The following is a 27,879-nucleotide window of genomic DNA, read 5'->3' on the forward strand; positions in this document are numbered from 1 at the left end:
TGAACTTTTTGGTAAAAGATCACAGTATTGTATGATTTATTACATAAAACAGAAACTAGCAGCAGCACATGAATTTTGATGAGATGCACTACTTTCCAACCCCATGCAGAATCATCGCTACCACATTGCATACCAGGCGAGAAGGTGATGCAACTGATACTTCAAAGCACGTACTGATACACATCTTGAAAACAGATAGTGCGATCTGATCAATGTGAATTCCAGATCATGCGGTTCCCTGTCTGGATACTATCTTAACTGTCAATTTAGAAAAACATGGATGTCTGACACCTATGATCACCTATCATTAGACACATTTAAAAGGCGTTTTATCTCTGTCTGGGGTAGCGGTAACACTTCACAATTTCACCAAATGCTAACACTGACTTTGACTAAATAAAATAGGGTCGATTTGACTTGTTTTAATCCAATTTAAACCACTTGGAGAAAAAAGTGATTAAAAAGAAGTGATTTGGCTAAGTGAAAAAAATTGTAAGCACTATCCTAGCTTGTTCAGATGCAATTGGCTTCAACCCTTCATTTTATACAAAGCCCTGAATCCTTTGTAAATTAATTCCCACCTTGTTGACTTTGACAATCAGGTACCCAACAATAATGAAGCATGTTTATAATGATTTTCAGCAGTAGTCTCAAATACATTTACAAAATAGCAGTGGTAGGACTGAAAGTGCAGTACAGCGACATCTGGCGCCAAAAGGGCCGATATACCCCATAGTAGTCTATTAATCTTTCTCAGTGTGCAAATTCATAATGCCGATATAACAGTCCGAAAACTTACTGCTTTATCATCAAACACTTCCATCCCTAGAGCTGCAGACAGATATCTGAAGACATCCAGCTGAAGTGCATGGTTTCCCAGTCTCTTAGAAAGGCTTTCACTTTCATATCCTACTGACAGATGGCTTATTACTGACCATGCTAATAAGATAGGTCCATGGTGCACACTCTCCCCTAAAGTTTTTACATGTGTCTCAAATTCCTGGAAATAAAAGGATTGTAATTATAGTGACTACAACCAAAAGGGCAAACAATAAAATAGATTTTAAATCTTCAGCTTAGTCATTTTCATATTCAAATAATAACATCATCCAATGGGCTAGCCACTGACCTCCCCTAGGCCAGACTAGGCATGCAGATTTTAAATATGAGCAGCCAATTGCAATCTCACCCAGGCCACACTGAAATTTCAACCTGGCTGAGGGAGTTTCAAAATTTGCGAATACAAGATCGAAATTCAAATCATAGATAATTAAAAATAATTAACAGATTAATCCCTAAACAATGCAGCAAAGCTGTCAAATATACAGTAACCAAGAATAATCTTATCAAGCTGGTTTGCCTATTTGAACTGTATGTCAAACATTCTTGTAAGTTACAAAATAATTTCAGGAACACAGTTTTCATTTAAGTTTAGCAGTAGTACACAATATACATATTTTTAATCAATTTTGATGTAATGTCAATTTTATTAATTGGAAGCAAAATGATTGTTTACAGACATGAAATGCTTACTAATTTGGGGATCAAATATGCCACAACGGACTTGAAAGCAAGCTGAGACTAAATTGCTCTGTTCCTGCTAGGATGGCATTACATTACTCTTAGGGGTTTATCAGCTTGTTTCCCAGTGCCACCATACATGACCTGTGGACAAGTTAGTGGATTAGAAATAGTGGCATCAGCCAAGATCAAGGGAGTTTCATATGCAAAGGTGCATATTAAATTTCTACTGGAATTGGTGGCCATCTTGCATATTTAGAGTTCCCTAAGTGACAACCCCGCAAATTTTACTCTATAGCCCCATAGGAGCCAGAATCAAGAGAGAAACTTTACAGGAACATACATTTCTAGGTCCATGTAATCGAGGCATGGGAGTAACTACTCCACTAATAAATTGTATAACTAAAATGGCTTTATTAGGGATGTGATTTATCTATTTATAATCTAAAAGTGTCTGTGACTTGGATTTAACCCTGGCCTATGTTGATTTACATACTGCCTTTACAGGAATGAACTTTCAACTCCCCTTCATATAAAAGCAGATTTTAAATCTGCCTAGGCGAATGTATCCTAACATTATAATTTTGTGGCATATATATTCTAACATTATAATTTTCCTATGCTATCAAAACAAAAATGATGGATATTTAAAGTTATAAAACATCACACAAACATGAGCTTACCTGAGTAACTCTGCTTTCTGACAACACATGATGACGGCTGAAACTGAAAACGAGAAAACTCAAATATATAACAATTTGGACACATGCTATGTCACATAATTCCTTTAAAGCTCCATGAGAAGAGAGAGTAAATATGACATATAGTATTGTGCCAAACACTTAAACCCATGCAATCTGATCAAAAAATTATTTTCTAGAATTTTTTTTCTGGGTGAAAGTATTTAAAACAAATGTCAAAATCTGATTTTTTTAAAGGTTTTATTGCTGTATTTTTATCAATTTGACTAAAATGATCTTTCTTTGAAATTAATGTTAATTAATTTTGGTCAAACTGTTTGGCACATTACCATATATTATGAATTAGAAAAAAAAACTTTTTTACACACATACACATGAGAAAATCATGCTTCATACATATGGGCACTATTGTCAAATGTTGGCCATATGATGATTTTGGAGTACAAGTATAAAAAAATTACTTCAAATTCCAACAAAAAGCCTTCAAAAGTAAAAATAAATATGTCACCTTAGCGTGCTTTATAATACCCTTACACATATACATAAGAAAAGTGTACTAAACATTAATTTGATGGTTTTTAATTTATCAACAATTTAAAAGTTGAAATTCACATGCAAAAATTCTTCAATTACTTCTTGTGCTTGGTTGGACTGTCCAACTCAATGGGGAAAATAGCAAAGGTCAAATTTAAAGTCACAGTAAGATTGCCAAATATGCCAATTCCTATTCAAGATTAATGGTAACTGGGTGTATCTCTGCCAGTTTTGGAGACATAAGGGCTGTAAAATTGCAAAGTACAGTTCACCGTAAAAAGTTGGCCAAAGGTCAAATTTAATTCCACACTAAGACTGCCAATACATGATTTCTTATTCAAACTAAATAGTAGCATAGAGGGAAAACTGGAGAAAACCCATGTTATTGAGTTTTCTGTATGTTTACAATTATTAAAAACTGACAGTTACCCTCATTGTTAAACAGTTTGTGAAAGTAAAATTGTTTGTTTGCATGATATCACCTTTTGAGGAGATCAGTTTATTGTAATATGGAGTAATTTCATGTGTAAGACGATGAAAACCCAACTTAAAACAGTAATTTGAGAGCATTTCATGGTATTATTTTCAAGTGCTTTCACCCAGCTCTTTATTGCCATTTCAATTATTTTGATAGCTGTCCTAGTGCTAGTGAAAATCTGAAAACTATTTTGGTGTTTTTCCCTCTAAAATGAAACTACAGATTCACTTGTTGGGGACTGCACTTAATTTCTATATTTTATTTTACTAAATTTAATTTTTACAACAGCAATAACAGTTGCATTCTTGCTTTAATTTCACCACTTCCCCTTACCCCATTTATATACCTTTTGATTCAAGCAAACATGTATGCCACAGAGATGCTGGTTATAAAAACAAACATTATGTGTGTTTTATTCAAAATAGTACTTACTCATTATCTTCCATGCAGACATAGAAGAACTCCAAGTCCAAGCCTTCTAATATCAAAAGAACCTGAAGGCCACTGAAACAAAATCATATACCAATATTATATCGCTTATTGTTAATATTTGCTTGCAAAGAAAGACTTTTCAAGTCACAATTCAATTCTCTTTTACAATTAATTTCAAAATGTCAAAAACATTATCAAAGTACATAGTTATAAGGTTTCTTTCCCAACTCTTTCCTCACCCTATACATTCAACTGCCAACTCTGTTGTCTCATCTAGGAGATGTTTGTTGAGCTGATGACGACCAAACCCCTGATCCTAATTTGTGGAAATAAATTTAATATATTTATTACTACATAAAATACAGGTTAATCTGGTAAACATATACAGGTGTGATTTTGTGGTATGGTAAATCAGTACTATGGAATATTAAGGATACTAAAATCAAACTTAGAAGAGGATTACGTGAGTTACAGACTAGCTAGACGACATTGCAAGAGAACAGTCAAAGCCGCCAAGGAACAGACATGGAAAGAATACGGAGAGAATTTGAGTGAACTGGCTAAGAAGTCATCTCGGCAATTCTACAAAAGTGTTAAAGCAATGAGGCTACACGATGAACCATTTAGCCCGACAACAGTTATAAATGACAAAGAAGAAAACCCTCTTAACGAAATAAAAAGTATAAAAAGTAGATGGCAGGAGTATTTCGATGGTCTGCTCAACCCAAGAAATCAAGATAGCACATTGCACCAATTTCATCCAAGTTACCCAGAAGAAGAAAATCCAATAACTATAGAAGCAGAGCTAAGAAAAGCACTTAAGACAATCCCGAAAAATAAAGCTGCTGGGGTTGACGGCATCACAACTGAAGCCATTCTAGCCTGTAGTGAGATGGGAATCAGCTGGGTGACAAGTATATTCCAAAAAGCATGGTTAGAACAGAAGGTCCCAGACGACTGGCAACGTGCCATCGTTGTACCAATCTGGAAAAAGAAAGGAAGCAAGAAAGACTGCAACATGTATAGAGGCATCTCCCTTTTGAGTCAAACAGGAAAAATATATGCAAAAATCTTGGAACAACGCATGAGGTACAAGGTAGAACCATTTCTGAGTGATGCACAGATGGCTTTTAGAAAAGGAAGAGGGTGCACAGACGCTATATTCACCCAGACAGTTGAGTGAGAAGGCAATAGAGTACAACAAAGAGCTAAACATAGTATTTGTAAACTCTTCACATCAGGAGGCGAGAAAAAGACAAAGGGACAAAGACAAGGAACCAAGAGGGTAGCATGCACGTGTTTTTGAAAGTCACAACGTCAGGTAAGTAAAGTACAAGTTAAGTTAGTTTGTAAGTTTATTTGAAGCTCTAACATGTGATTGTGCACATGAGTATTACGTAACTCCCATGTGAAGTGACATTGGTACTATAATTCAATATGTATTCATTACTGTATTATGTAGATGTATTCATGTCACAGACTCGCAAATTTATTTACAGTAGACTTCTCTCAATGTCATCAAGTTATATCGCTTATTATTGTTTATCTCAAAGAAATCTTATAGAATGGACTTAGTCTTTGGTACTAGCTGCATAGATCACTCAGAATTCTTCCTTCAGAATGTAATTAATAAGAAAATGAAGTTGCTCAAAGAGCATAGATTAAGGACTAAAACGATAATAAGATTCCCAAATTTTGTCCATGTCTGATTCACATAAAAACTGTAATCTGCTTTTCCTCTCTGTCAATGGTATTTGCCAAAATTTTAATGCCTTTGTTCTTACAGAAATATTTCTTGACACACATAAATTAAACATTTCCTACAGCATAACAATCAAAGCTCTCCTCTTGTTCATATTTCTTTCTAATAAGAACAATGGTGTGCATGCTTAACAGAGAGTACAGTTGGTGAAAGGCTGTCATTATCAGTGTGAAGGCAAAGGGAATGGGTTTACTTGAAACATTCTCATAGGATTAACTGGACCTTGATATACTTGGTAGTGTGAATGAGCCCAAATAGAACAAGATGATCAGTGGATCAAATATGGTCGACTCACTAAAAGGGTAACACCTTATAATCCCCTGATCGTCTCCTTGCCTCCACAAACCGTGTTGGGGCCTAGCAATTAAACCTTGGGAGCCATGATTTAATCCACTAAATGGTACATGTGGAGGCGGTGAGACCACAAGGATATTAAGCAGCTTCCTTTTATGATGGGTCTGCCATATTTAGTCCGCAGATAAGTAAGTCGACAGATCATCTGTTCTGAATGCTATCGATGACCCCATCATGTTTCAAGATGACCAGAAATTAATCCTGAAACAACTTAGCCAATACAAAAGAAAAAAAAATATTATGTTTAAGTTTTATTTCTTTTGCAGGGGAGCAAGTGAAATCACTATAATTATAGGAGGACACCACATAAAAATTGAAATGACTTTTAAATTTAAAAAAAAATGATCATGCAAATTCTCAAGCTCAGTCCCTTATCACATCCAAGGTAAAACAAACATATGATCTGGCAGTTATGGTGTGAACAATATTAGGCGGTAACAGCTAACACAAGGACAGGAACATGACGGAGGCAGTGGGCAATCAGAATATATACAGATCTAAAATGATTTAAAATTTAAAACTGATAAGTAAAATCAAACATCCTTCTTGTCATATGTGAGCTTTACAATTCATGTTTCACTTCTTAATTTAAATTTGATATAGTATGCCTCTTACCTTGAACTGTTTTAGCACTTTTCCCAGTTTAGGCAATGGGTGTTGAAAATCTTTGTAATAGTACATCATTATCTGCAGAAGTTCAATCTGCTCCCTGAGGTTCTGTTTCAGCCATAATACAGCCTGTTCCTCAGTCTGTAATGGTATCATTTAGGACATGACAAGCTTGGCACAAGTGATTTCTACAGCAGAGCAACTAGTATGTAAGTCATACTTGCCCACAAAGGCAAGTTACTTACATGTCTGACTACAGGTAACATGGACATTCAGAAAAAGTAACTTACCAGGGCTCGACATTAACATTTACAATCACCTGTACTTCAAACAGGTGGTCATAAATTTGACCTGTCCAAATTTAAAACCAGTACAGCCTGCTCAACAAAGTTGCTGGCTATGGGCCTGTTCATGTAAAATTATTCTTATCAACGCAAATCTTCACGTTTCTGTTTAGATACCAAATATCGACAGTAGGTCGGATATGTCGTAAAACACATTTACATGGGCCATATAATGTTTGCTAGTAATAAAAAATTTGGAAGAATACATAATTTATTTTCAAATTTGATTGAAAAAAAAAAAATATATATATATATATATATATATATATGATTATGATTATAACTGTATTATATTACATATGAGCAGGGATCGTCCTGGGTCAAAATCTGGTTGGGCCATTTTGGCCCACTTGGTCAAAAAAAGTGGGCCATTTTTAAAAAATGTGTGCCGTGAATTATTTAGAGAAAATTCATTATATTTCAATATTTTAATGTGATTAAAAACAATGAAAAAAGGCTTGATGCTACTACTCTAAGTCCTAAATAGTTGTAGTGTGTGGAAAAATCTTCCAAAATTAACAATTGTGCTGTCCGAAAAATTGAACTTAATGGATAAATCTTTCAGAATTAATAATTGCCGAACTATGCCGAATAATTGCACTGCATGGAAAAGGTTGACAATTCCCATTTTTATTGTAAAAAAAAGCCAGCAATTTCAAAAAGGAGGTTCTTTTTCTGAAAAAGTGGACCTTTTTCCATTAAAACATCATGTACCTAGATCAAATTTTACCCAGAGTGGACCTTTTCCCAGCAAAAGGGGCGGTTCTTTCGGACTCCCCTCCCCCCAGACTACGGGCAAGAGTCTAAAAAGAATTTTTCTTCAAAATACTTGCTTTCTTTTTTAACCTGGGAGAAACCTGTCTCAATATATATATATATATATATATATATATACTCACATAAAATCTAGCAAGCAACTACATAACATTACAAAAATAAGTTAGCATACCTATTAATGAATTAAGTATTTGTGATTATTTACACTGCTGCAGGGCTTGACGCTTATTTTTCAGGTCACCTGTCTGGTCAGGCCTACTGCTAACAAGTTTCACCTGTCCCCAGATAATTTCCACTTGCACAGCCCCCCCCCCCCCCCCCCCCCAAAAAAAAAAAGTTTTTTTTTTTTTTCAATATCTAAGCTTGTTCGTTTAGATAAATATAATGGACAGTTTTGCATCCTGACTGTGCCATTGCAGATTTTCCGCATTGAAAACGATGCTGTCCCTCATTTTGACATGCAGCACCGCTAAAGGTGCAATATCACATAAAATTTCCGTTAAAATTAGTTAAGAGCACCCATCTAAAAAACCATATTTGTTTACCCAGCACGTGTAGTTAAGTGTTCTCACCTGCGCGGCCGGTCGTAAGCAGTTTGAGCGACCTGTTTTCAGTGTCTTGAGCAGTACGTTTTTCATTGACCTGTATTTGTTTCAGTTTCTATATATTTTTTTGTAAAACGGCTCATATGTCAGCCCTCACAGCATCGGTACTCGCACTTCGAGTGACATCATAATGTATGTCGATCTTTATTGCAAAAAAATAGTGTTTGCTATTTGTACGCGCCAGAATGGAGCAGGATAAAATTTTACTTGCGCCTTTCAGAAAAGGGTCGCGCATTTGGCGCAATCGCGCGGCCCAGGATTATCCTTGTATGAGATACTGCCACCTGAGAAAAAAGGGACACTCTTGCAAAAAGCAACATAATTTTTCTAATCTCAATTTAGCTTTATGGCAATACTAACTGAAAATCAGTTTATTCAGATTTAGCTTACCATATAGTTCCCGTAGGTGTCCAATGAAGGAGCAGTAGTGGAACACACCATTTCATACTGGTCTAGTACCTACAGAACACGGAAAGGATGCTGAATTAATAATCCTTAAAAAGAGCTAAACATGTATAAGTCAATTAAAGGGCCGAGATTTGTCTCAAAAACAAAATGTGGCAGTACATGAAAAGTTTTGATAAAAAAAAAAAAAAAAAAAAAAGACTTTGGCAATTATTTTTCCAATGAAAAAATGACCCCTTACTTCTATGAATTGTGACCACAGTAAAAACGAGTTTTGGCCCGTTTTATTTCAGATGGGACATTTTGCTGCAACTTCAATTATTAGTTAGATATTTAAGATGCAGCCTTTTCCTCAGTTCCCAATAAATCTATATCCATAGAAGCATATTTGTATGTCAATCAAATAAGTATATTTTTGACTTTATGATCACACCTAGTTTGGTGACTTATGATCACACCCATTTTGCAATCCAAAAAAGAAAGAAAAAATTCAGTCAGGTGATCAAAGTCCCCTGATAATGGTTGAAAAACAGTTGAAATGCAACGTCTCATAGGTAGAACAATACTTCAGTTGGAATTGACTTTCTTACAACATTCAGATTCTGCAAAATCTACCAAAGGTTTATTTTCAATACATGAATATTCTAAAAAAAATATAAGCATATTCTATGGCAATGTTATAACATTGTTTAAATTACAATACAATTTACCCTGATCCAGATGTAAATACTTGTCTATAGTCTATGTAGTAATGTAGCTATAATGTCAGTATGTTGAATGAGCTTCGACAGAATGCTCAAACTTAAAAAATGAAGTAGATCCTTTATATTACTTACATTTTCAATGAGTGCGTTATCCTTATTAACATCCTCCAAAAAATCAAAGAAAACCTCCTGTAGCAAAAAAAAAAAAAAAAAAAAAATACTCAAATTTTAACATTAAACAAGGCAGCAAAGCTGTCAAAGGTACAGGCAAAAAGCAGAAAATAATGCACAAAATGGGATACTGTCAATTCTGATGCAATAACACATTATGCGTAACTGCAAAGTCAACATCAAATTTTAATTATGCACAAAAGGTAATAGGGATGAAATTTAAAGCATAAGGCAGGCTTCGATGCAGACAAAATTGGGAGCGGATTTTATTTAAAAAAGGAAAAATATCTAAGGACAAGTAAAAAACCCCGTATATTTCTCATGTTGCCGCTGCTTATGGAGCAGTCGCCCGTTTGGACCAGTTACTGAGATTGGCACTCGCCAATTCGTTTTAGCGGTCGCATTTGGCGACTGGCGACCGCCCATTTCCCTCCCTGCAGATTTTTAGTTGAATGTTGGATTAGGGAACCGTGTGACCATACTAGAGAGTGTGCAAACTACTCCCTTCAAAATCTTAAACTTTGGATGATTTTTTAACTCATATCTAAAAATGAAAAAAATTCAGGCTGGCAACTTTTTTTCTCGCAATATAGTCCCACCCCAACGAGAGTCATTTTGAAACCGATTCTTTTTCATAAATTCAAAATCGTGAACATATTTCATTTTAATTTGTGGATGTTTCAGTAATCTTTTGAAATCTTGAGTAAGAGCATGAACTTTTCTTATTACATAACTTTTAAAAAAATGGCCCAAACATGCTGATTGTCGAACTAGACCTGTTTTATGAATATTCATTCAGTTCCATAAGTTTGCAGACAAAAGGTAAAACATTTTTCCACTTATCATGTTCTCGGTGAAAGTTCATGGCAGCAGCAACGACAGATGCTGGTGATGGTTTTATGTACAGCCACGTGTCTGTACATAAAAAAAGTAAACTATCATTAGACATGGCTTTGATATGAGTGAATACAAGTAAAAACAGGTCAACTTAAGCTGACATATGTAAGCTGACATATGTAACTTATATAAAGGAAAGCTTTTTCTTCCATTTCAAATTATTCACTGAAACTGTACTATGGTTGGACATTCCAGTTGTCAGACTTCTTGAGTTTCGCTGCCCCTCAACTTTACTGATATAGCACACAGTTTCATCATCTAACACTGCAGCCTATATACCAAGTATCATACCAACCTGGTATCTGTATCCCTCATGCTGCCATTTACTAAGGATATGCTTTATACATCTGAGCAAGTAGAGTCGCTCACTGAAGTAGAAGTCCCTGGTTCTCAGCACTAATGCCCTCATGTGACGGTCTTCTCCCAACATGGTCTAAATTCCAAAAGATTTTCATTTGCTTGACTAGATATTCATTCATTCACAAATTCTCTGATTCCCCATTAATGCACAGCTTTCTCAAAGATTGATAATTTTTAACACTGTCAATGAAAACTATCAGTGTTTATCTTTTTTCACTGGTATGCTAAATGCTTAAATTCTTACAATCAACATAGATCTGGAAATATACTGGAAATTAATAGTTTCACAAAGTGAGTAAAAGTAATACCAATCAAATGTAATAATCTGTCATTCAACATTAAAAAGGAAATTGTCAGTGAACCTGTAGATCCTTTTGAGATCCTCTGTAATCATGCTGTAAATACAATCTGTATATGTCATATGTGATGATCTCATCCAAACCCTGAAACAATAAAGACATCCTAAGTGGCATGAGTTACCAACAGGTGACTAGTAAGTGAATTCATATGTAAGAATAACATATATTTGCAACATTGTAATTCGATAATGTATATGAAATACTGCAAGTACCACATTTGTCCCAGCTTTTATACTTTTTAAAGTGAAGAACATGTGATTCTGAGAGAGTTAGTAACAGAAATATGCTGAATTATTCAAACTACTCACTCATATCAACCAAATATATTTTACACTTATGGCATTTCTACACCAACTGAAGTGAAGTCTTGATGGTTAACTGGCCATCTATGTCATACACATTAATCAAATTACATGTCATTGCATCAAATGTTGCATACACCTAGTGACCTTTGAATTCAGTTTTTATATCTAAATGATTGAAACATTTGAATTGGCATCAAACAGCATATTTTGGGGAAAATGGAGGACTCGAAACTGGCACCTGTCCGAGACAGTTAAAAATTGATATCAGACAGGTAAAGTTGCAGAGTTGGCTGTCCCACAGACAGGTCATAAGTATTTGGACATTAAAAATTGTCAAAGGATGCCAAAATCAAATTTGCTCTAGGGCAACATGAGACCCTGGATAAAAAAAATCTTCATAGAAGCAACGGTAATGAAAACTGGTGGTGTATTTCCTAATGACCCACAACAGTTGGTGCAGTTCATGGTCTGACCATGTTTCATAAGTTATCTATATTCCTCCATCCCAAAATACAGCAAATCTCCTTACCAGAAACTGGCTCAATTTCTTCACAGCTTCCTTTTGCTCTGCTCTTATTTGGTGCTTTAGTTCTTTCTCCAACAACTCACCACTAGGATTGCTGTTGAGAAAACAAACAAAAAGTAGTTAACACTTTGGCATCACAAATCTAAATATATAACTACCTACAGCAGTACAAAATCGTTATGGACTGTGACAGATCCAGATCCCAATCAAGTCCAGTGATTAACAGGCTAAGCCAGATCCCTATTGGTTCCTTGCATTGTTAACAGTACAATGAGCATATTTTGTATAACATCCACAATTTAATTACACATATCATACAAACAAACTGGCAGCTCACTTGCAAATTACTTGGCCAATTAATATGCTCATTATGATTGTAACAATGCAAAGTCTCAATTGGGATGTGACCTAGTCTGGTTAGTAACTGGACTAGATTGGGATCTGAATTGAGACACATATACTGTTATCGTGTTATCTGTTTTTTATTTACAGTTCTTGGTGAAATAATTCTGTTTGGTCACACTTGAAACACTATTTTCTGCAAGCCTGGCATTGTGACTCATTATAATTGTAGCATGTTGCATGTATGCTTTGGGAGGAAGAGCCATCTCTGCTCTCTCAACATTCCACAACTGTGTTAAGAATATTGTCATCCTTTACCCAAAACTCCTTATTTGCAACCTTACATACATTCTTTTGGGTAATAGATCAATCTTCAGTGTTCAGTGACTAAATTAATTTAAGGTACATATGAACCAAGGATCATTGGAGCGTGGATTCCCAGTAACATATATAAACCACTTCTACTAGTTTCTTATACGACTTAAATAAATTAGACATGCCAACGGACAAACTTAATAAATGACTCTATCAGCCATAAAAGAGCTTTAGACTGCTCCTTTCTTTAAATTCTTGGTCAGAAATTTAACCTACTTTCATGACCTACTTTTCTGCCTCATTTATATACAGCATAGAATGCTTGCAGAAAAATCTGTTCAAATATCATTTTTGGGTAAAATTAAACAATATCTTTTGGTAATTTTCTTAGTTATACTACTTGAAACTGTATGCTGGCATTTAGTTGGCTTTTGTGGCAAAAAATTGATTTCATATGCATCTTTAACACTTACATGTCATCTTATCATATGGGTGACGCATAATTGCTATTTTGGGGTAAAAACTGAAAAAGATGAAAAGTGTTCAATTGACTATACAAGCTTTGACTTGCTTATGCTTCTATGTTGCAATAAGAATTATAAACACTGATATTTAACATTTTCGAGGGTTTTTCATTGTTTTAAATCAGCACAAAGATAGATGGATTATTGAATGATCAGATGCAGGAAAAACTTCATTTTTGGTATCTGGATGATAATAAAGGGTTACAATATCCTTAATGTCACCCAAATCATGACCTACAGCAATAGGGCATTTTCAATTGCAGCGCCCATTTTATGGACTACCCTCACACATTCAGACTACAGACAGTGTTAAGGTTTTTAAAAAAGACTTGAAAACATTCTTTTTTGCACAGTACTTCAATTAATTTTAATACTTGAAATTATACATTTTCTTATTTTATCATAAAAAGTTTTATTATTTAGACTATTACTTTTGTAACCAGCATTAATCATTTAAATTGTTTTATTCAACTCAGCTTCTGTAATTCTGATAATTTTATTTGTAAACAGCACTGAGATGGAAGTGTAGTGCGGTTTGCAAGAAATAAATATTATTATTATTATTAAATATTTAACTAGCCTGTGCTTCACCTAACTCTTAGGCTCTTACCAGCTAGCGTTTTCTTCTAAAATATCTTTCTTTTATGTTTAGGAAATCATGTGAAATCTTTTGAAACCAGAGAATGTAAAATTTTATCTTTGCCTTTTACAAAATGACACCAAAAGATATTTAAGCTTATTTTCATTAGGGTGGCAACCACATCTCAATGCAGCACTTCTGCCTGATGTGGACACAATGGAAAGGCTTTTTAAAATCACTCCACTAAGAATAACCTTTTTGACGCTTTAGGAATCCTCTGACTGTCTGTACTCATCTCATTTAACAGCCTTACCTGTAGCATCAGTGGCAACAGATGCATTTCTAGCTTTATTCAAATTTTGAGTTAACACCCTCAACAGAACCATTTGAGCCAGCATCTCATCCAATCAAATATATACAAAAAACAACGTCAGCAAATTTTAAAGTAAATCTGTATTTTAGTCCTATAATCATACTAGAGCAATTTTCATTTAATATCACATTTAAAAAATAAAAGAAAAAAAAAGAAAACAAGGCCACGACAATGACTCCTACAACAACAGAAATGGTGATTAGTACCATATGCTCAGACTGCCATCCATAAAAAGCATTTTTAGAAAACAATCCAATCACACTGATTTTTGAAGTCAGACAAAACTAAACCATAAACATGATGCGATTAAGTCAAAAATTCAGTTTGGAAAATGTGGGGCTAAGAAATATTTTGGAAAGCTATGTCTGTATAACAATAAGCTGAATCCTGGGACACAAATTACACTGACAGCATGGGCAGACAGAAATAAGAACAAGTACAGACACAAGTACAATGCCTGCATATAAAAATATCAATAAAATATGCTTTATTTCCACAAAAGTTTCTTACCTTGGCTGCTTATAGTAGGATAGCCCAGTAGTCAGGAGAAACTTGTATTGATGTAGTTGCATGGCAATCAGTTCCTAAATAACAATCACAATAATTTAACAAATTAACAAATTAATCTAACAAATACAACTTCTAGAGAGGGACCAAACTAATGACCAGTCAAAAACTACAAACAACTGTTTTCGTCACTTCCCTTATGTTAAATTATTTTTTTAATAACTAAATTATCACTTTCATATAAATTTACATACCGCAAAATCAAGCTAATTCAAACAACAAAGCTAAGGTATTCCATAATAAAGTATATTTTTTTCAAGTTCAAATAAGTATTCTCTTGTTATCAACAAATTGTAGAATGCAAGTCCAAGAACGCACGTGTATACGTCAATGTATTATGTAAGATTTAAACATTAAATTTTTCTTTAGGTCTAGGCAGATTTGTCACATACTTACCTGAGGTCTTGTTGCCCCAGTTAGGAACTGCCATAAATCCCTGGTTGACCTAAAAACAAAATATCCTGCTTTTAACACAAAGTTAGTTTGAACCTTTATAAAATTTAAATAATTTACTATATACAACTGGCAAAGTACCCCCCCCCCTCCCAATTCATTTATAAATACTCATCTTAATGTAAGTCCAATATAAAATTAACACTTTTAAACAGGTCTTATAAATGGATTAGCCCCCCCCCCCCCCAATACACTTCTGCACATTACATGGCCATGCACTTATTGTTATTAATTTACATGAAGCTGCTGTGAATAAATGTGACTAGTTTCAATAAAATCTTCAGAGGAAAATAACACACTGTCACAAATGGATCTTCCTTTCTGGTGAGCTTGTACAATAGTTCAAACAAAGGTAAGTCTTGATATACAGTGCATTAAATTTCATTAGTCTTCGGATTCTTCATATTCAGATATGTAGCTTTATGCATGATGTGTATGTCCTGGGCCTGATAAACTTTAGGGGAATAAGAAAATGTGGCCAGTACTTAACTTGTAACAAATTTTAGGCAAGCGTGTACCCTACTGTGATTTGAAAGAACTGTAGTGGAATGAAAGATACAGATATTGCCTCCTAATATACTCCGTATCAAATCTGAATAGATTACAACGTTCCAAACATATTTATATACATAATAAAAACAGTGCTTACCCCTGCGACGACCGCGCCATCGCTTTCAAGCAGTGAAGCAGATTTTAGTTTTAGTTTCGTAACGATTGTAAAGAAAACGTTCATGAGTAACAGTTAGAGAAAAACAACAATGACCTAAAATAATTTTTAATTCATTTAATTAACTATTTTACTCGGTGTACATATGATGACTGGGAGGCATATTCTATTGTTTTAAATATAAACTCTGCCCTGTGACTCCAAACAGTTTTTTGATCGCAACACACTGATCGTTACACAAATGCAAAAAGGGTTTATTTAACGAAGGATACGAATGTGTGAAAAGGGAATCCCTAACAAAATAATTTTTGAAATACAAAGAAGGGGTGTGTTTTTAAACGAAGATATACATCGGATGACTCTAAGAGAACCGATTTAAGATATAAACCGGAAGTTGGTGACATTGAGATTGATTACCGCATTTCATTTTGACAGGCAGATCTATAGGCGAAACTTGCTGAAATGCGACATTGAAAATTTTGTTCTTCTGTTAAAGTTTTTTTTAACGAAAAGCTTCTTCAAATTACTATGCTTGATTGCATATTGATACTTACAAACTTAGCAATTGGAAAAGCAATCCGCTGTAGCAGCCAAGGCTGTTGAACAAGCCGTGATCGGATAGTGGATAGTACTTCTCATTGAGACCTCAAATCCTAGTCACAGCATTGTTGTGATAACTATGGTACTGTATGAGGATGAGTTGCCATAATGATGAGAACAACCAAGTTATGCTCCAGTCCCAAATTCCGTGCACTACCAGAAACTGATAATTCCCAGGGTTCTTTAACTGGGTTAAATCCCTGGGGATTCAAGTTAAATTGCTGTCAGCTTCTGGGAGCCGAGCACACACAAAAGTTTATTACCCCCTTACAGCTTTTAGTAGGCAGGACAGACATTTAAGCCAGTTAAGCTGACATCAATATAGTGAGACTCCCCAGGGGGATAGATGGATCTAAGTATCTGTGGGAATGGTCTCTTAGTTTAATCGTGATAAATTCTTTAAGCTCTTTGCTGATTCTTATTTATGGTAGTTAGTTCAGTTTTTGCAGTCACTGATATGTAGTGTAGTCAGGATGAAAGTTTGTTCAAATTTTTAGTCCTGAACTAGCTTCCAGATGCAAAACATCTTGGTTGATTCTTACACCATAACAACTGAAACCTAAAAATATTCTTAGGACATTCTTGCCAACTGAAAGTCTTTCTCAATTGACAATATTTGTGCTGTTCAAGCCAAATCCCACAAATATTCTTAAGTCTATCTTAACAAATTTGTAAGTGAATCCTTCATCAGACTGATGTGAGTAGATGTTGACACTCACTGACCCCTAGGTGGTAAAGCCACCCATGAATAGGGACAGGGGGAGGGAGGGGTGTCAATCTACCTGACATTTACAGGGGGAGGGTTGGGACTACCTGACATTTACAAGAGGGTCCTGGACACTATACCACAGTTTTATCCAACACTATTCTTTGCACCCTGTTCTTATTGCATTTAACAAACTTTTGACTTCATTTCCATTTGCAACCTCTCAAAATGCTCTCAACCTAGTGAATGATCATTTTCCAGAAAACGGTATTTAAACAAGATCGTAGCAGATGTAGTCACCCATTGTTCTCTGGGCTCTATTCATTCTGACCAATGAGAGACTGGCAAACAGACTCTTCCCCCCCCCCCTTTTTGTTAGAGCTCCTTGGACCAAGAGTTTTCACAATATCTGATATATACTTTAATTTTGAGTAAATATTTTTCTGTTTATTTGTTTGTTTTCTTAATTTGTAATTTTCTCAAAATTTATTCCTTGAAATTTTATAAATTGATATGAGATATAAATTATTTTGGTAATTCATAATTAAGTATTTTTTAATTTTAGAAAAAAAAGTAGCTGAACTACTCCAGCTGAAAAAATAGATAAAGGGAGTGTTGCTAAAAAGCTGTCAGAAAGACAGTCAAAACAGGGACAAGCAAATGAAGTTAAAGGGCTCATGGAAAAACTACAAAAGGACGCTAAAAGCTTAAGGCAGACCTTAGCTGAACTAGATAAAGAAATAAATTTGTTGCAGAAGCAGTAAGTAATATGCATGTTTGATGAAATATTATTTGCAATCTCACTACCCTAAATTTTAAGTAAAAAAGGAAACGATGAAATATAGATGGTTCTTTTGTCTTTGTAAAACTCTACTCCTGTAAATATGTATGTTTGAGGCTTCACACTTTTATCCTCAAAGAACAAGTGACATGGTCTGTTGGCAAGCACATATTCCAGGATAATTGTGGGAAGTGTTATTTTGGTGGTAAAATGGAGTTTATTATATTTCTGTGGTTTTTACAATTTTTTATTGTGAAAAATAAATCTCATATGCTAAAGATACATTTGATCGATAATCACCCTAAAAACTCTATGAAAAGTTGATAAGTTATTTTGCCAAAAGTTGTCTTTTTATCAGCATATATGCAATAAACACAGTATATAACACTTTATTACACAATACACAATTATAACAGGTTTACAATCATTTTTATATAATCAACTAACAATATTGTTAAGATGCAGAAAATGTCTGTACAGAATTTTTTTTACATATCTGATTAGTTCAATAATGAGACTGTTACATGTAAAATGCCTAAGAATTGAATCTAAGGAAAAACTAGTTATATACAAAAAAGGCATAAATTCATCAAAACTGAACCGATCAAGCTTATTTTCGAACTTGATTTATATATTAGTCTCATGAATTAGTCCTACAAGCAAAATATGACACAATTGTACACAAACTGTATAATGGTGGATCTGCTGGTTAATTAGTTACGAGCATCTCAAAAAAGGTGTTTTATTCTTATTTAATAGTATGGGTGAGATAAACAATTCATGTTCTCTTAAAGAGCAAATAAGCACATAATGAGAATTTAGATGTAAACTTCCAATTTTCAGAGGCTATAAGCAGGAGGAACTTCCAACTCACAAAGAGAAACTGCACCAGTACAATGAAATTAAAGACCTTGGACAAATGCTTCTAGGACAAATTGGTATGTTAATGGTATGACATGGGTTCATCTTGTTACATGTCTGAAATTTTCTTCAGTATGTATTCATAGAGTTACTTTTGCTGACATAAATTTGTTTTGATGCTAGAATTTCCCCTACTAGTATGCCTCTTATGGGCACTCTGAGTCTATAAGATAAATATAGCTAATATGTCGACTTCTTTTATTTAAAGCTACAAAAAAAGGAGTGACTACTAAGGAACTATATGAAGAATATGGCTTGGCTTTGGAAGACTGAAGAAGTAGGCAAAGAATTGTGTCGATAATTTGTGGATAACTAAGGAAAAGAGATTGCACAGGACAACTGTTAACATTAGGAAATTTAGAAGGAAACAGAAGCATAGAAACAACTATCAGTATGTACAAACATACAAAAATGAGAAACTTTTATATCTTTCATAACAACTGTTTATGTGATTGACATAATTGGATGAAGTCACATGATAATCACATGAAGGTCACATGACATGCCAGACCATCTTGAACTACATGCATTTCAAATTTCAATGATTTTGACAGTTTTGCAATATGGAATAAATCTAGATCTTATCTTCAGAACACTGTATAAAGAGTGAATAATGGTGCTGGAGATGCATTTAGTCGAGTTGCCACCCCCATAGGCCCAATAGTCGAACCCTGCAATGTTCTTTCCTGTAAACTTTTTTTGCTGAAATGCATTCTTCAGGCCAAGAGAAGCAAAATTAGCTTGGTTGCTATTTCCGAGACCTTGAGCATTTTTCAATATGGCCGTCAATTTATGAGGAAAAATAGAAAAATGACCAGAAGTCGCCGGGTAAACTTTATTAACAGATTTTTGAACGTGTATCCTATCAGGAGAGCACAACAGTACTAGTGAATAAGCTTAATCACGTACCATTTAGCAAAAAACCAAAATGGCCGTCAAAACATAAGGGAGAAAATGATAAAAGCTGCAGAATCAGTTTGTTGTTTGCATATTTAGTTTTATTAAAACCATATCCCCTTTTTATATTTATGTTTATACTTTTTATAAGTGCATGGTATTCCACATTTCAAATAACCACTAAAACAAGCCCAAAAAGGTAAAAAATCAGTTAAATTATGTTTTAATCTGATAATTCGGCACATAATATATATCAAACCCTTTATTTATTGACAAAGTGTACTTGTTGTTCCTGCCGGGTGCTTCTTATGCTGTACGACTGGCATGGCGAAATTGGTCCCGCAGCTGATGCAACCTGATGTAGCGATCCTGATCTGGAGTTCCCTTACGAAAAAGTCGCTATTCATATAACAAATTGATGGCCATCTTGAATTTTGAAAAATTATCAATATCTCGTATGTATCAACTGGCAAATAAAGTCATGCTTATAAGCTTCTCTAAGTTTTGTAACCCAGATGAAATAATTTCTTTTTAAAAAGCTTGCAAGATATAACCATAGAAGTAGAGAAAATGGAATGCCAACTCCCGCGAGATTTGTATTGCCCTCTGTGTTATGAGCTTGTGACCACGAGAGTTGGGCGAGAGTTGGGTAGTTTTACTTCCGGTCAACTTTTGTTGCACTACATGTGAATGGGGAGCAGGCGTGCTAAGACAATTGAGCGTCATTTTGACAGATTTTTGGTTCAATTTGATTAATAATGGCCTCGAAGTTGACATTATTGGAGGTAAGTCTGTCTCTTAGCTTGATTAAACGAAGCTGGATTGCAGCATGTGGATAAAATCGACGATAATCGAGCGATCTCACACAAAGCACGTGGACAGCCGGCAGAGTTTTACTTTCCCTGTCGTGATCAAGTAATGATATATCTGTACAGCAACGGAATATTAGTCCGTACTAGCCGTGAACTGTAGTTTGACTGCACATCATACTTGAAAAAAGTCGGAATAAAATTCTGTCCCTTAACTAGGGAATTTGCTATTTAATGCTTTTGTTTACAACTAAATACAAGGCTGCTAGCAATTTTCCTGCCAAGGAAAAGGCGACCCAATAATTTTTTCTACCGATATTAAATCACCTCATTAAGTTAAATCCTACTCACATTCATTATCATTAAAATTTTGTATTTGTTGTAAGTTATTTTTTCCAAAATTTTAAGTAAATTTTCTGTTTATAGGATGATTTTGAAGAGAGATTCAGTATGCTGCAACTCGCCGTACAGAGCACCACGCAACCAGTAGCACCACCCTAGTATGTTGCAATAAATAAAAATAACCATCTTTCTGAATTTTTTTTTTTTTTTTTTTTTTGTTTGAGAACATTTTTATATGATGAAACATTTTATAGTTACATGGAAATTGGTACAGTACATTCCTTTTCGTTAGATATTATGCATTTACATTAATAATGAAACATGATACAAATACAAAAATAATTTGTTGACAGTGCTTTTGTAAATTTACTACTTCAGGTGACTGAAATCTCACAATTAGTGGAGCAATCCCTGGAAAAGCTGCATCCAGCATTTTGTTGACATACAGCAGCTATAAATATGCAAAAGGAAACTTCAAAAGGTACATTGTTAAAGAATATATTTATTTCAGTATTTCAAGGCTTTTATCAAAATTACAAAGTTCCAAATATGTATCAGTTATAGTAGCAATAACAGCTGTTACTGCATACGGTAATGTGCCAAGCATTTCGACCGGCCCAGTCAATCCGACCACAAAAATTATTTTATAAAATTAATTTTTCTGGGCTCAAACAATTAGTCCATACGTCAAAATCATGGGACAGAATTTTTTTCTTGTTCCGATTGTTCGACCACATCGTCGACAAGACTCGGTAAATTTTCAAGCCAGTGAAATAGATGCTGCATGCCTCGGCCCTTTGTCAATTGTTGTCCTTTCAATAGCTCTCGTCAATGAGGAAGAAACAATTAATTGAAGATCTAATCTGGAAGCATGACGTACCTGTCTTTTCCTCTGTCCCCGATGACAATAATAGTGCTTATAGACATACAAATTTTGCTATTAAGCAGACTTGCCCTCGCTGACTGATTCATCACGCCCGTAACTGGGGAGGGGGGGGGGGGGGTTAAAAAAAGGTCTATTCTGGATGAAACCAAATATCGACAGTGGGTAGAATACGTCGTAAACACCTTCATATAGACCATATATTGCGTTTGCTAGCACTAATAAAAATGGGAAGAATAAGCAATTTATTTTCAAGTTCGATTGAAATATATATGCAGATGGGGAAACGTTCTTGAAGGCAACACCGCAAGATCTTACATTTACTACAATCGACCGAAAGATCAGCGGGATCGACCGCCCAGACTTCTTGGCGCCAAATACCACGCGCTGTCAAAATCTGACGAACACGTGTCGCTGTTCACCTACATGGATAACTGATTTGTCAACAATAAAAATGACGTCTTCCTTAACTCCATGGGAGCTTCATAGAGAGTTCCACTGGGTATTTACGTTACCTGTGAGTCACTTTCTGTTTCCCCAGATGCATGAAATGTTGATAATATTTAGCGTATTCCACGACGAACTCCATTCCTGTGACCCCCTCTCCCAAAATGGGACCGTCTTCATTAACATGTGGTTTGCGCTATGCTAGAGCAGACCAGATAAAACCAGTCTCTCATTTCTGCATGTGCTCAATTCTCACGTCAAATTATAAATGCACCTGTTTTGTGAAAATTATGGCAAGTAAATGCTATTTTTACGTTCTGGTTGTATCAGTGGGGTTTTCAATATGCACCGTGGTTTGTGCACAGCGAGAGTATATAAGTAAGAAAATCGGAAGAATGCCAGCAAAATGCTGTATGTCTATCGTCACAGGTACGCTCCGTATTTTGCCTTTTGTCAATATGTTTTTATATGACATGCTTTTTAAATAAAATACTTAATAGTAATTTGAAGTTACACTGATTTCCGTTTGAGTACCAGTTGGTATTCTTTGATACGGGTGATTGAATTTTCTTCGGAAGTACGTACGTCTACGCCTCGACGCTGAGCAAGCCTTGCGGGTTGAAAAAAACTGATCTCAGACTGGTAAAAAAATTCAATTCGGTTGATTTCAGTTGTCATATTAAAATTCAAATAGGGCGTACGTAGATCACATAACTAGTTTAAGTCCACTAAAGCCACCGGTTTCAAATATAAGTGACCGGCCTGTGTTTACAACACCATACTCGTCCCACTTGTGAAGCGCATCATGAAAGTGACCGTAGGTGAGGGAAATATATAATTAAAAGTTATAATTGTCGTCTTTTTTAATGTTAAGTAATGTTAGCACATATTGTACACAGCAAAATAAGATTTCAGGAGGATAAAACATGCCTGAAACACATGTTAGGCGAAAATTGCGGCTTATCTTGCGTAACACTTCCGGTAAAATGCAGTACTTCCGGAAAGATGGACGTTTTGGCAGATGCCCCTAACAATCCGACGATATCAAAGGTTTCCATTTGCTGTATTTTAATCAATTCGACCAAACTGACATTTCCATGAAATTAATTAATTAATCTTGGTCGAATTGTTTGGCATATTACCGTACATAATAACAATAATAGCAAATGAATATTACTCTTGACCTGCATATAAAATTTTTATATTTCTATGGAATGTTTTCTTGTCTACTTTGATCAATCATCAGTATATGATAAGAACAGTTTAATTTAGAGAAATCAGATATAAATACATAAAGCATCTTCAGCTGAAACATTTAGAAAATACAATGATTTCAGTTTAGAGATATTTTGCAATTGTTTAATACACTCTTGAACATGGTAATATTTCAGTCTAATGTTCAAGAAATCCAAAAAATAAATTATTTCCTGTGCCTTAATTATACCACGCACTTTCAAAACTATATAAAAATGTTTTTACTTGTTTTCCATGTAATACATCATGCCTCATCTATCTTTAAAAGCATTTTATAGTTTGTTATTTTCTCCTCTGTTTATTTCATTTTTTTTATTTTATTATTTTTTAAATTTTATTTATTTATTATTATTATTATTAATTTTTTTTCTACTCTTAGCTGCAAACCATGGGTTATCTGATGCCATCACCTAAGATAGCTAATTTGGAAGTGCTTGATTTTACACCTTAAATTTTCCTTAAATAATATCAGCACCTGTTCACACAGTTTGAAGCCTCATACATCTGACCCATAGAATACTATTGGTGCAATTAATTTATTTTAAAGTGTAAATGCAATATTGGGTTGAACTTAATCACAATAGTATTTCAACCTGTTTTTAATAATGGTAACTTTTCCTTGCCTGCATAGTTTATTATAATGGTAACTTTTTCTTGCCTGCATACTCGATTTTTTTCTCAGCTCTTGTTCATGTTATACTATGGATTATTCTTTAATATATGGTGACAGACAGTGAAAGTGCATCAGAAAACTTTCTTGTCCTTTTTTTAATGAGAATCGATTCCAACTCTCTTTTGGTCATAAAAGAGTGAAATGTGTGACTGAATAATGTGTCATATTTCACATGAAAACTGTCATTTTCTTAATGTGCCAAAGGAACTTAAAATATTATTTGATAAATAAATGCTATGATTTTATTGACTGTCAGTATACATTTAAAAGCCAATGTTTTACATAGCCATAGTTAAAAATAAAGATGTCGTATTGAAACGGATTTCTCAAACAGCAATATTCTTGGATATGTCAAAATCTGGAGTCAGACATAATTAGTTGTACTCTGCCATTAGTACTTTTAAAAAACGTGCATCACTAGCATACAGTTCTAATTTAGTTTCAGGTTTCTGCAACCTTTTGGGACAATATATATCTCCCTGTTTGGTAAAGAAGTCCAAGGTCTCCAGGCTGAACAGAGAGGCATCCCAGTCAGCTATCTTCACTGCTACAACCAGCATACAAGACATTACAGCAGTCTGGTTGGCAGTTGAGATCTTCAGTTAAGTCCTGGATGCACATTTCATCAGCCCTACTAGTGCAGAAAATGTTGTCGATTCCATCAAACGGACAGAGGTAGACATCACACACTATAATGATTGGTGGTTTTTGTAGTCAGCAAACTGAAACATAGATGAAGGGGAAGTGATAACAAGGAAAAACTGAGTCAACTCGGAGATAAAAGTACACAGCCAGAAGCAGACATTGCAGGCTGCTAAGTCACAAGGCAGACTTGCATCTATCACTACAAATGCAGCCTATGTTGATGGAAATGAAAAAAATTTTGGAAAAAATTTCCTATACAGATACATTTTTCCAATGCTCTAATTCTGTTATTCCAGACTGCCATTTTAGTTCTACATAACATGCTAAAGGTACAAATTCTGCCCTTATTATGCACATTTCTTAATTTATAGATTTCTATTTTAAAGTAAGGATAGTCTCAATTTGTATGTAACTACAATCAGTTTCACCATACATGTGTGCACTGCTAAATGTCTGATGTAAAAAATAAAGCTTTGAAACCGAGACATAAGTCCTCATTTGGTAAGCAAACAGCAATGTTGAATTTAAGTTGTAATAAGGAGGTGAAAGGGATGTTAATTCATTTCAATCGAGTTCAATAAACTTTCATGAGATAATATTCATCCCCCAATTATACAGCCTGAATGTACACATACATTTAATGAAACGGTGCTTCAAAATAACTGGAACAGATCTTGACTTTCTCAGGATTGAAGTAGCTGTCACATCTGTTGATGCAGTGGATCAGCTGACTTCTCCATTTGTCTGAAACCTCAGACACTCCTGTGGATATGAAAAGATACATGTACCACCTTAATTCTTGTACTCGCCTTAGAAATGGGAGTTTCTTTGTGGAATCAAAAGCTGGCATATGAAGGTGTAAAATATTGAACATTATGAGATTTAATAAATTGTCGTTTTATATATAATTATTGTGAAAGAAGTAAGTTATTCAACTGTGAAAAGGTGCAAAAGAGATAATAATAAAATGGTTTGCTTGATTATTATTTTGTGTTGCTTCAATTTTACCTTAGGCAAGCTGTGGAAAGAAAGACCCTTGCACTTCTGTGAAGAGGCACTGCATAGAATAACACAACAGAAACTCCTTCTTGACACCCTTGAAAAGAACAGAATAAAAATTTACATTTCTAATAAATTATTATTATTATTAGTCCTACATAGTCAGGTATATCTTAATTATATGTTGAAGCTATATCTCCAGGAGTAATAACCAGCTATAACTGATCTAGTTTAGTGTTGCAATGATCCTCTGGTGGTATGGCACAACTCCAAGTATGACTTTGATATTTCCATTTTTTCTTATTAAACATGTTCGTATTTTGCTTGTACAAATGCATAAAATGAAAAGGGGACAACTAAATATGTAATATTTATATGTATAAATATTCTGTGCTTTTATTAACAGCTTGGATAACGACATTTAGTTCACAGATTTCTCGAAGACCGTACATGGACACTTGAGGGATAAACGGAAAACAATCGGCGTCAGACGACCATTGTATTCAAGGACAGATCATATCATGAATGAGCCTCTCACTCCTTAAATTTACGCTTAAAAAACACAATATTGTATTAAAATACAAAAGTTATTACTTACATTGCTAAATTATATTCCGTGTTATCTTCGACTTCGGTAATACACTCTGTCACACGCACCAAATAAAGCGCTTTGGGTTTTAATGATTCCGTTTTCACACCATAAAAACTGCAGTTAGAATGTCCAGACTCCCGTTTACGCCATAGCAAATCACATTATCGTAAAAACTAGCTCTAGTCGCTATGAATAGTAGTTATTGAAACATGTAGAGCGTGAGTTGAATGCAGCGGCATGGAAACCGGAAGTGAAACTCCCCAACTCTCGCCCAACTCTCGGGGTCACAAGCTCGGCCTGCGAGATTTGAAGTTGGCATTCCATTTTCTCTACTTCTATGATATAACATAGCAAGCTTTGACTATGGGGCTCGTCCGAGTGGAAATGGACTCTCAGGAGATGGCTCCGTCTGCCACCATCTGATTAATGTCAAATAGGCAGTTTCTGAGAGTTTAGGATCTTGACTAACAAATTATCATCATGGACAGAAATAGAAAAGGTGGTAATGTTTTCAATAAGACTAAATTTGCAAAAAAACGAACTTATTTTGCAGCTTTTTTTTACTTTCTGCCATATGTTTTGACGGCCATTTTGGCTTTTTTGCTATATGTAACAGGCTTAAGTGTATTCACTAGCACTGTTGTGCTCTCCTGACAGGATGCACGTTCAAAAAAGCTGTCAATAAACCATACCCGGCGACTTCTGTTCTTTTTTCTATTTTTCCTCATAAATTGACGGCCATATTGAAAAATGCTCAATGTCTCGGAAATAGCAACCAAGCTAATTTTGCTTCTGTCAACCTAAAGAATGCATTTCAGCAAAAAATATTTTTCAGGAAAAAACATTGCAGGGTTAGCGTTCTGGCTACTCGACTAATTCACATTTGGCAAAGATCTTGTAGATTTTTATGTACAGACACAGATGTGTCTGTACATATTGCCATCACCTGCGTCTGTCGTCGCCGATGGCGATGGCGATGGCGATGGCGATGCCGATGCCGGCGCCGTGCACTTTCCTTGTAAACACGATAAGTGGAGGGCAGTTTTACTTTTTGGCTTTATATTTACAGAGCTGATGAATATTCATAAAACGCAGGTCAAGTTCGAAAATCAGCATGATCGGGCCATTATTGTAGAAGTTATGCTGTTTTTTCACTTTTCAGCATATATGCAACACTGTAAACACATTTCAACGAAAACCGATAGGCCTGTTGTCATGAAACTCACAGGAAAAATTGATCTTACTAAAACGCAGGTCAAGTTCGAAAATTGGCATGATCGGGCCACTATTTTAGTAGTTATGCTTTTTTTCTTTTTTCAGCATATATGCAACACTGTAAACACAATATAAGAAAAACAGATAGGCCAATTGTCATTAAACTCACAGGAGTGGTCAATCCTGCTAAAACGCAAGTCAAGTTCAAAAATCAGCATAATCAGGCCATTATTTTAGAAGTTATGCTGTTTTTTACATTTCCTTAGATTCAATTCTTAGGCATGTTAACAGTTTCATTATTTAATTAATAAGATATGTAAAAGTGTTTTTTTGACATTTCCTGCATCTTTACTACATTGTTAGTTGATTTTGTAAAAATGATGTTAAACTTGTTATTGTGTATTGTGTAATAAAGTTTCAAAAATGGAAATAAACTCATATCATTGCAGT

At 34.8% G+C, this 27,879-nt stretch overlaps 2 protein-coding genes and 1 long non-coding RNA gene across 12 annotated transcripts in view; 1 reads left to right on the forward strand and 2 right to left on the reverse strand.

Moving 5' to 3' along the window:
- LOC106180564 (nucleoporin NUP188-like) overlaps nt 1–16,349 on the reverse strand; it is a 79,022-nt gene extending 62,673 nt beyond the window's left edge. For 2 of the 3 annotated variants that reach the window (XM_087009792.1, XM_087009791.1), the window contains exons 1-13: nt 15,648–15,718; nt 14,942–14,990; nt 14,489–14,562; nt 11,848–11,938; nt 11,017–11,097; nt 10,590–10,727; nt 9,359–9,415; nt 8,508–8,576; nt 6,398–6,532; nt 3,906–3,982; nt 3,667–3,738; nt 2,205–2,247; nt 800–1,000 (exon numbers count right to left, since the gene is read on the reverse strand). In XM_087009792.1, coding sequence (XP_086865918.1) covers nt 800–1,000; nt 2,205–2,247; nt 3,667–3,738; nt 3,906–3,982; nt 6,398–6,532; nt 8,508–8,576; nt 9,359–9,415; nt 10,590–10,727; nt 11,017–11,097; nt 11,848–11,938; nt 14,489–14,562; nt 14,942–14,990; nt 15,648–15,667 — 1,107 coding nt within the window. In that variant the 5' untranslated portion in view covers nt 15,668–15,718. Of the gene's footprint in view, nt 1–799; nt 1,001–2,204; nt 2,248–3,666; nt 3,739–3,905; nt 3,983–6,397; nt 6,533–8,507; nt 8,577–9,358; nt 9,416–10,589; nt 10,728–11,016; nt 11,098–11,847; nt 11,939–14,488; nt 14,563–14,941; nt 14,991–15,647; nt 15,719–16,219 lie in introns of those variants that run through there. The other variant, XM_087009794.1, reaches the window with a different exon arrangement.
- Nucleotides 4,967–25,606, forward strand: LOC106159749 (DNA repair protein SWI5 homolog). Of its 8 annotated transcripts, none has more exons than XM_087009798.1 (7): nt 4,967–4,987; nt 17,537–17,731; nt 18,596–18,690; nt 18,882–20,355; nt 20,806–20,879; nt 21,100–21,202; nt 24,418–25,606. In XM_087009798.1, the coding sequence occupies exons 2-4, from the start codon at nt 17,649–17,651 to the stop codon at nt 18,944–18,946; spliced, it is 243 nt and encodes an 80-aa protein (XP_086865924.1). In that variant the 5' UTR covers nt 4,967–4,987; nt 17,537–17,648; the 3' UTR covers nt 18,947–20,355; nt 20,806–20,879; nt 21,100–21,202; nt 24,418–25,606. The 8 variants fall into 8 exon arrangements, with proteins under 8 accessions (XP_086865924.1, XP_086865923.1, XP_086865925.1 ...); XM_087009797.1 differs by lacking the exon at nt 4,967–4,987 and adding an exon at nt 15,221–15,350; XM_087009799.1 differs by lacking the exon at nt 4,967–4,987 and adding an exon at nt 16,178–16,347 and having other exon boundaries at nt 23,685–25,606.
- Nucleotides 24,195–26,559, reverse strand: LOC147763061 (uncharacterized). The gene is made up of 4 exons (XR_015333630.1): nt 26,221–26,559; nt 25,632–25,719; nt 25,259–25,385; nt 24,195–24,700 (listed from the first exon to the last, which is right to left on the reverse strand). It is a non-coding gene; the product is annotated as an uncharacterized LOC147763061 (long non-coding RNA).
- Nucleotides 26,560–27,879: the final 1,320 nt, after the last annotated feature.

The sequence above is a fragment of the Lingula anatina genome, chromosome 3 (genome assembly GCF_051362555.1).
Source record: "Lingula anatina isolate TDL-2025a chromosome 3, LinAna3.0, whole genome shotgun sequence".
Classification (NCBI taxonomy): domain Eukaryota; kingdom Metazoa; phylum Brachiopoda; class Lingulata; order Lingulida; family Lingulidae; genus Lingula; species Lingula anatina.